This window comes from Corylus avellana, chromosome ca7 (assembly GCF_901000735.1).
Source record: "Corylus avellana chromosome ca7, CavTom2PMs-1.0".
Lineage (NCBI taxonomy): Eukaryota > Viridiplantae > Streptophyta > Magnoliopsida > Fagales > Betulaceae > Corylus > Corylus avellana.
In genome coordinates this window covers 18606547-18615765 of record NC_081547.1, presented here as the reverse complement: position 1 = coordinate 18615765, position 9219 = coordinate 18606547, and the positions used below count along the sequence as shown (strand labels likewise).

The window sequence follows — 9219 nt, the reverse complement described above, 5'->3', positions numbered from 1 at the left end:
TATTGACGTGTCAAAGTGACACGTCAATATTTCTTGACGTGTCAGTATTTGACACGTCAGTAAATAATTAATCAATTACTTATTAATTTTAAAATGATGTCAGATTAAATTTGGTTCAAATTTACTAATGTGTCAATTATAACACGTCAGTAAATACTGACGTGTCAATTATAACACGTCAGTAAATACTGACGTGTTATTTTCAACACATCAGTAAATGTTGACGTGTAACTTTTAACACGTCAGTAAATAATTTGTTGACGTGCTACTTTTGACATGTCAGCATTTACTGACGTGCCAAAAAAATATTACTGTTTGCCACGTGAAGAAATGGCCTTTTTTTTGTAGTGTCTTGTCTGCATTCCAAGTGGATTTTGATTATCCTCTTTCACGGAACTTTTCTTTTGTTTATGAGCTCAAGTTTGAAGTCTGCAAGAATTCCCGCTTATGCAGATGATGAGTCTGATCACTTGGCGTTGCTTGACTTTAAGAATCGGATTAGTGAAGACCCACTTCAAATCATGAACTTATGGAATGACTCCGCCCATTTCTGTAATTGGTTTGGTGTTACATGTAGCCCCTCCACTAAAAGAGTCATGGTTCTTAACCTACAAGCTCAAAGATTGTCTGGCTCCATAACACCTTCTATTGGAAATCTCACTTACCTTACTGGAATCAACCTGAAAAACAACAGCTTCTATGATGAAATTCCTCAAGAAGTAGGAAGACTACGGCGCCTGCAACATCTCAACTTGAGTTACAATTCCTTTGGTGGGAACCTTCCAAGTAATCTAAGTCATTGTACACAACTTAGAGTGCTCCATGTTGTTGACAACAAACTAGTTGGGCATATTCCAAAGCAGTTCAATTTATTGTTAAAGTTGGTTTTCCTGCAACTTGCTAGGAACAACCTTATAGGAAGTATCCCAGCGTGGATAGGAAACTTTTCTTTGTTGTACGTCCTTTCCCTTTATCGGAACATTCTAAAAGGGAGCATACCTAGTGAGCTTGGCCGTCTATCAGGCTTGAGATTTTTTAGTCTTGCTGTGAATAATCTATCTGGTACTATCTCTCCTCCGATTTATAATATATCTTCCATATACCATTTTTCTGTTGCTGCAAACCTGCTGCATGGAAGCCTTCCACCAAATGTTGGCCTTACTCTTCCTAACCTTGAAAGATTTTTTGTCGATCTTAATAGTTTCATAGGGCATATTCCCGTGTCATTGTCAAATGTGTCTAGACTTTACATGCTTGACTTTGGTGAAAATGGTCTCACTGGGACGGTGCCTCAAAATCTAGAAAGTTTTCATGACTTGGTTCATCTTAATTTCTATGACAATAGTCTTGGAAATAGGAAAGTTGGTGACCTGAATTTTCTCGATTTTTTGGCTAATTGTACAAGTTTGAAGGTCTTGGCTCTTGATTTTAATCAATTTGGTGGAGTACTGCCCAACTCTATAGCCAACCTTTCCTCCCGGTTGAGGTGGCTTGGTCTGGGTGGAAATATAATACGTGGAGGCATTCCTAATGGGAATGACAACCTTGTTAACTTGACCGATCTGGAATTACATGGTAACTATTTAAGTGGTCCTCTCCCCAATGCACTTGGGAAGCTTCAGCAGTTACGGGTACTATATTTGAACAATAACAAATTTTCAGGGTCGATTCCTTCCTCTTTAGGTAACTTAACTAAATTGATAAAGCTCTTCATGGATGAGAACAAATTTGAGGGAAGTATACCCCTAAGCCTAGGCAACTGCCAAGATTTGCTTGAACTAAACCTTTCTTCTAACAATCTCAATGGTACTATACCAAAACAAGCTATTGGTCTTTCCTCTCTTTCGATTTATTTGGTCATGTCTCATAATTCTTTAACAGGTACACTACCATTTGAAGTGGGTAACTTAAAAAATCTTTGGAAGTTAGATCTCTCAGAGAATAGATTATCTGGTGAAATTCCTGCTTCCCTTGGTAGTTGTACTAGTTTGGTGAGTTTGCATTTGGAGGTCAATTCATTTGAAGGAGCAATTCCTCCATCCTTGAAGACACTAAGAGGTTTAAACGAAATTGATCTTTCGCGCAATAACTTGTCAGGGCAGATTCCTGAATTTTTTAGCAAGTTTTTGTCACTTAAGCATCTCAATCTTTCTCATAATGATCTCTTTGGGAAAGTGCCAAGTGAAGGGATTTTTTTGAATGTAAGCACAATTTCAATCTTTGGAAATTATAAACTATGTGGTGGTGTCCCAGAATTACATTTGCCAACATGCTACAAAAATAATACACGTGCATCCGTGAAATGCCTTGCACTCAAAGTAGCAATTCTTGTCATATAGGGACTTGTTCTATTATGTTTTTTCATCACATGTTGTAATGTTAAAAAATGGAGAAAGAGACCTTTGGCTGCATCTTCCTTAAAGAATAGGCGATTGGCCTGTATATCTTATGCAGAACTCTCAGGATCAACCAATGGTTTCTCTGTGGACAATTTGATCGGTTCTGGTAGTTTTGGTTCTGTATACAAAGGAGTTCTCTCTAGCAATGGAGCAGTTATTGCAGTTAAAGTGTTAAACCTTCAACAACGAGGAGGTTCCAAGAGTTTCGTCAATGAATGCAATTTTTTGAGAAGTTTACGCCATCGTAATCTCCTTATGGTTATCACTGCTTGCTCAAGTGTTGATCATCAAAGGAACGACTTTAAGAGTCTAGTTTTTCAGTTCATGTCTAATGGAAGCCTAGACCAGTGGCTGCATCCTATAGAGGATGAGCAACATCAATGCAAGAGATTGAGCTTTATTCAGAGACTGAACATAGCCATGGATGTCGCTTATGCATTACAATATATTCATCTCCATTTCCAAACACCGATTGTTCACTGTGATTTAAAGCCAAGCAATGTCCTCCTCAATGAAGATATGGTAGCCCATGTTGGTGACTATGGATTAGCAAAGTTCGTCATTGACGCATCACATAATCCCTCCAAAAATCAAAGTATGTCAGACTTTTCAGTTGCATTGAAGGGTTCCATCGAGTACATTCCTCCAGGTTTGTTTTCAACCAATAACTCGATTCAGGCGAAAGTATGAACGAAAGTTCAAACCTAATTTTGATAGGTCCAAGTCTAATTCTTAGGTTATATATATGATTAAGTATAGAACTATAATATCTAGTGATCATGTATTAATGTATTAATAAACTGCAGAGTATGGGATGGGTGGCCAAATTTCCATACTTGGAGATATTTATAGCTATGGTGTACTCTTGCTGGAGATGTTCACTGGGAAAAGACCTACCGATGACATGTTCAAAGAAGGTCTGAGCATTCAAAAGTTTACTGTAATGGCTTTGCCATATCGTGTAATGGATATAGTGGACTTGTCAATGCCCTTTGAAGAAAATGAAGATGATGATGAGACAAATAATGTTGACATAGAAGAAAGCGCAATAATCGAAGAAGTTGATCATCATTTCAATACCAGAAGCAGAGTGGTGCATTGCTTGATCTCAGTGTTGCAAATTGGACTATTGTGCTTTGCAACATCACCTCATGAGTGTTTGCCCACAAATGATGTCGTCAACAAAATGAGGGCAATTACAGACACATTTCCTGAAGTCCGGCATGCATCACCAATTGATGAAAACATTTATCTTGGTATGTGCATGCTTAGTGGGTTCGGTGTAGGTTTAGCTTATATATCCTAGGTATGCACCCATAGATATGTTCATGTTTGGTGTGTCATTGTTATCATCTGTTTTTTTTATCTCTTATTTCTTATCAAATAAGTGCATGGTAGAATGTTATGAAGTTGTGTAATTTGAACTTATTGGGATCTATGAGAATTATTCAGTTTATCCCATATTCCTTGGGAATGAGACGTCTTTGATAGCTTGGTGAGATTCCATATACAGTTGTGTTGTGTTTTCTTACATCCTGTTGTGTTTGTCATGAGTGCTGCATCAAAGTGGTATAAGCGGCAAAGGCTCCTATTTGTAATTTCATTTCTAGCGCAAGTTTTCATTGTAATTAAATTTTAAATTTTTTTTTAAACAGAAAAAACTCAGAATGAATAAGTTATACTCACGTTCGAGTTCATTCAAAAAATAAATGGATCAAATTTAAACATATTATCTAACTTGATGATAAATTCAAGCTTGACTTGTGATCAAAACAAAATTAAACAAACCGAACTTAAAAATTTAATACTTAGTTTGATGGAAATACATGATGATTGCACGCTCTTATCGGAGATTCGGAGAATGCCCTCTCAAGCCTAGACATGATCATGGTTGGGCCAGGCTCGAGCTACATGGAGTCAAGCTCGGCCCGGCCTGGGAACAAGAGCACCAGTGGCCCTGCTTGGGCTTGAATACCAGGTCGAATAGGATCCGCTCATTTACATAATTATATCGCTATTAGGCCCCACCATTTATATAACCCATTAAGGCCACGCCTCACAGTCACTTACTCACAGCAATAACAGCCACTAGAAACAGATTACATTGACTCACCACAAACAAACAAAACCCTACCGAGTTGCAACGAGTGAGCGAGCGAGTGATGAACACCCTATCAAGTTCATCCTCCAAGATCGTCGTCGACAAGTTCGTTGTTTCACCGAAAGAGTTGTTTCTTAATAGACCCGAACCTCGTGTTTTACGGTCAAGTGAAGTTGCTGATTTCGGGTTCTCTCATTCGATATATGTGCAACACAAGGCCATACAACCGGTGGTTGCTCGTCTCTCGTAGGAAACCCAGGTCTTGTCGGTCTCTAGAATCTCCTTATTGTTTTTTGGTTCTTGTTGTTTTTTGTTTTTCGCTTTTGTTTTGTGCGAGACCTTTTCTTTCTTCTTCTTCTTCTTCTTGCAGCTGCTGAGCAGAAACACACTATTTGGTTCTCTGTTTTTGATGAGCAGCTTTCAAGCTGTGTGGTTAAGATGTGTGTATATATATATATATATATATATATATATAAAATAAACACACCCACAAACGCTTCCTTTGCTTTCTTTTGATAGATACATATAACCGTGTAGATTGAATCGTATATTGACAAATTTGTATCACATTCTCTGTGCAGGCAGGGTTGAAGATTCAAGAAACTGGTAAGTTGTAGTTGGTCTTTTCCCAAATTGAAGAATCATGTAACTTCTCATTGGTCTTTAGGATTCTCCCTCAATCTCTGAGTCTCAATACCTGGTCTCTGTTGCGCAGATCCATCAAAGAGTACTGTTCATGTCAAATTCCAGTTACAGAAAGAATGCATGTTTGGTGAGCAATTTCTCATGGTGGGGGATGATACTATGTTTGGCTTATGGGACCCTTCAAGTGCGATACCATTGAATTGGTCAGATGGGCACGTATGGACTGTGGAGCTGGTGAGTCAGAAAAAAAAAAAAAAGGTCAATGTAGAAGATTTTTTTGTTTTTGTTTTTGTTTTTTTTTTTTTTTTAAGACAAATTGATCTAATACTTAGTCATTGTTGTCAATTAGGATATTCCTATTGGAAAAGCAATCCATTTCAAGTTCATACTAAAAGGAAGTAGTGGAAATACCTGGTGGCAAACTTGTTAGAATTTCAAAAAATAAATCTGTCTTATTTCATAGCATGTGAACAATAATAAAAAGAATGTAAATGTACCTTCTTTGTTAGAAAATGAGTCTGCCATCTTCCTCCCTTTGTTCTGTTGTGTTGTGTGTATAGAGGGCACTAGTCTCTCAACTCTAAATCCTCTAATGACCTAATGAAGTTAGCCCACCTCTAATGACCTAATAAAGTCTAATAGGCTAACTTCATTATATATGTAGGGTGAGAGTACATGGCTTCTTCAAGTGCTTATAGGATTGGTCCAGCCTATTATAGACCCAAATATTAAAATGACTATGCAGTCTACCTAAAAGTGAAATAAAACCCCACAATCTCCCACTTGGACTGCATAAGTCATTTAATTACCAAGTAAACACAAATAAGCATCCCAAAAACATAATCTGATCCGGATGTGTTTGCAACTACAAGTTAAGAGCACATCGATAGGATGTATAACATATAACAAGTATTTATAATCACGTGGTCTAGAAAAATAGAATGCAATTATTGCACACAAATAGTGATCCCTATATTTTTAAATGAAGCCTACTAAAACTAATACACAATGTCTCACCGAGACTCACACACAATATCTCATATCACAACACCAATGCCATAGTGAACACAAATGCGCGTAGAACAATATATGGCAACACAAAAAAATACTCACGATATACACAAGGCACATAACTCACACTAATTTAATAGAACAAAAGACTCTAACAATCTCATATGAATCACGTGCTCCTGAAACACTATAGGAGCCAAATACCCTTGGTCAATGGGTTCGCCAACATATGTTCTGTGGGAATATGCATAAGTCAAATGTGAGATTCAACTAATTTTCTCTCTAGAAATAAATATTTTTATGTCAATATGCTTGTATCACAAGGAGCTCCTAGTATTTCAAGAGAAAAAAAAAAAAAAAAAATTGATGCAGAAAAAACTCAAAATATCTCTAACGACATCACAGTGGCATCTAGACTACCTAGCCCTAAGATAAAATTATGCAATTATGTATCCTGACACGTAACCTCACAATAAGCTACATATTATGTATGTCTCAATAGTTGAGGAAGCTATAAGTGTTTGTATGACACTTTTCCACGTAATAGTTCTTCCCACCATCACAAATACACTACCTGGACAACCAAAGTAATCGGCATCACAATATCCAACTACATCAAGAATGTGAATTACCGTTACGTTGGCATAAAGTCCCTAGCACCCCTGCAAATACCTTAGTACTTCTTTGCAGCTTTCAAGTGACTCAACTATTTACCAAGTACACCCACAATATAATCATATGATTTTATGTAAATAATTAAGTACACATCAAGCTACGTACACTTAACACAAATATGATTGCTTAGGGCTATTGAGACTTAGAAGTTATCACATTTTCACAATATGTGTCTTTCCAGGAGGACATGTCAGGATCACCAAAGATTGAGGATGTCACAATCAATTTAAGATGCATTTGCAAAAATAAATATGCACTCATAAACATCTGCATTCACCAAATAGTAAGATTTTTATCTTATACATATGCTAGAGCTCACAACACATATTGCACTCTTACACATTATTTTCATCTCAAATTCATGCTAGAGTCTCTAACACATAATGAACTCTTACGCACTATTTTTTTTTAATTTTTTTAATTTTTTTTATCTCACTTTCATGCTAGAGTCTGCAACACATAATTGACTCTTACGTATTATTTTTTTATGTCAAATTCATGCTAGAGTATGTAACACACAATTGACTCTTACACATTATTTTTTATCTCAATTTCATGCTAGAGTCTTTAACACATAATGAACTCTTACGCATTATTTTTGTCAGAATTATGTGCTAGAGTCTGCAATACAAAAAAAAATGGACTGCTACGCCTGATAAAGCAAAATAATTAAGTACAAAGACTTAAAATGACCTGCTATTGAGAGGATAAGATTGGACAACCAAGTGCAAAGTATCTAACCAATTTCTTCATCATCCCAAGCATCCTACCATATAATAATTTACCTATAGGGCAAAGTTATCATCCGTATGGACCCAGATGCATGGTCAAGCTAATGTTGAAGAAGTCTTTCATGTCTGGAGTTGGTTTATGTCATGTCTGGAGTAATAGATATGTGTTAGGAGTGTTATTGTTATCATTTGTAACTCTTGTATTTTCTTGCCTCCTATTGTGTTGTTCTTGCCTCCTACTGTGTTTTCCATCAGTGTTGTGTCAAAGTGGTATTAGAGTAAAGGCTCCTATTTGCGAAGCTTATGTTATGATTTTAATATCTACAAATCTTAGGCCAAAAATGGAGAACCATTGTGAGTATTTAAATTATATTAGGACAAATATTTAATGTGTGACTATTTGCTTCTGTTAATATTGTTTTCTCATGACATACATCATAGTGGTTTTGAAGTTTTAAGGTTAACAAACTTAACCCTCACAGGCTGAGGGCGTTACAACACATACAATCCTTCGTGTTTGTGTGAACCCCTCTAAACCCCCATTGTTCAGGGATTGTGATTCCCTATTATTACTTATTAGGCTGCTTGAATTTTATAAAAACTTAGATAGCCAAAGAGACTAGTTGTGAGGCCCTCCGGCCCCAGACATATATGTCCCGCATCCTAACTTACTCGGGCAGTTGGACTCTAAATCCCCATCTTAGATTGTCTAAATTTCACATAAATTCAAGCAATCTAGAAGCAAGGAATCCTCATCCCTTTTTTGTTGTCCTAATAGGTACAGTTCTATCATGGAAATGCTAGCACTACAAAAAACAAAATTTTTGCCGACTTATATTTTCTGACGTGTCAGGTGGTCTGACACGTCAGAAAATCCTCCTGAAGAGTCGGTTTTGGCGTGTCTCAGGCGTTAAGATTATGGGTGTCAGAAATGGAAAATTTTTGACGTGTTAAATTTAACACGTCAGAATTGGCACATCAGAAAATTTTTCTGACGTGTCAAATTTTGACACGTCAGTAAATGTTTTTAATTGAAAAAAAAAATCATGTTAGGAAATTTAAAATTATTAAAAAATAATATTTTTTTTTTTAAAAAATTTTTTTTCTGGATTTTTTTTTTCAATTAAAAATATTTTTTTAATTCTGGAATAGTACGTTTCTTCTCCCCCCAGCTCTCTCCCTGATCTCTTCCAGCTTTCTCCATTTCACTCTCTCTCTCTCTCTCTTCTTTCCTCCATTTTCTCTCTCTCTCTCTCTCTTCTTTCCTCCATTTTCAAAAATCCAAACCCAAAAAATCAAAAACCGAAATAAAAAAATAAACCTTATCCTTCTTCGATCTTCTTCTCTTCAAATCAAAAATTTCTCTTCCTCGATCTTCTTCTCGCCTCCTTTTTTTTTTTTTTTCTTCTACTTTCTCTTCTTCGATCTTCTCTTCTCCTTCTGTTTTTCTTCTTCTTGATCTGCTTTTCTTCTAACTCTGCTGCCGTGCAGAGAGATTGAGAGAGAAGAGGGAGATTCAGAGAGGGAAAGAAGATTTGGAATTAAATAAGAAAAGTATATATGGGGAAGAATAAATAATAAAAGATGGAAAGAAGAGGGAAAATTAAGTTGAATGTCCCACTATTTTTTTTCTTGACGTGCTAGTTTTAGCACGTCA

At 36.4% G+C, this 9219-nt stretch overlaps 1 protein-coding gene across 1 annotated transcript; it reads left to right on the top strand.

The window, feature by feature from the left end:
- Positions 1-410: 410 nt before the first annotated feature.
- On the top strand, positions 411-5110 carry LOC132187957 (putative receptor-like protein kinase At3g47110). The gene is made up of 4 exons (XM_059602381.1): positions 411-2181; positions 2455-3048; positions 3206-3655; positions 5082-5110. Exons 1-4 carry the CDS (start codon positions 411-413, stop codon positions 5108-5110), a joined length of 2844 nt encoding a protein of 947 aa, XP_059458364.1.
- The last annotated feature ends 4109 nt before the right edge of the window (positions 5111-9219 follow it).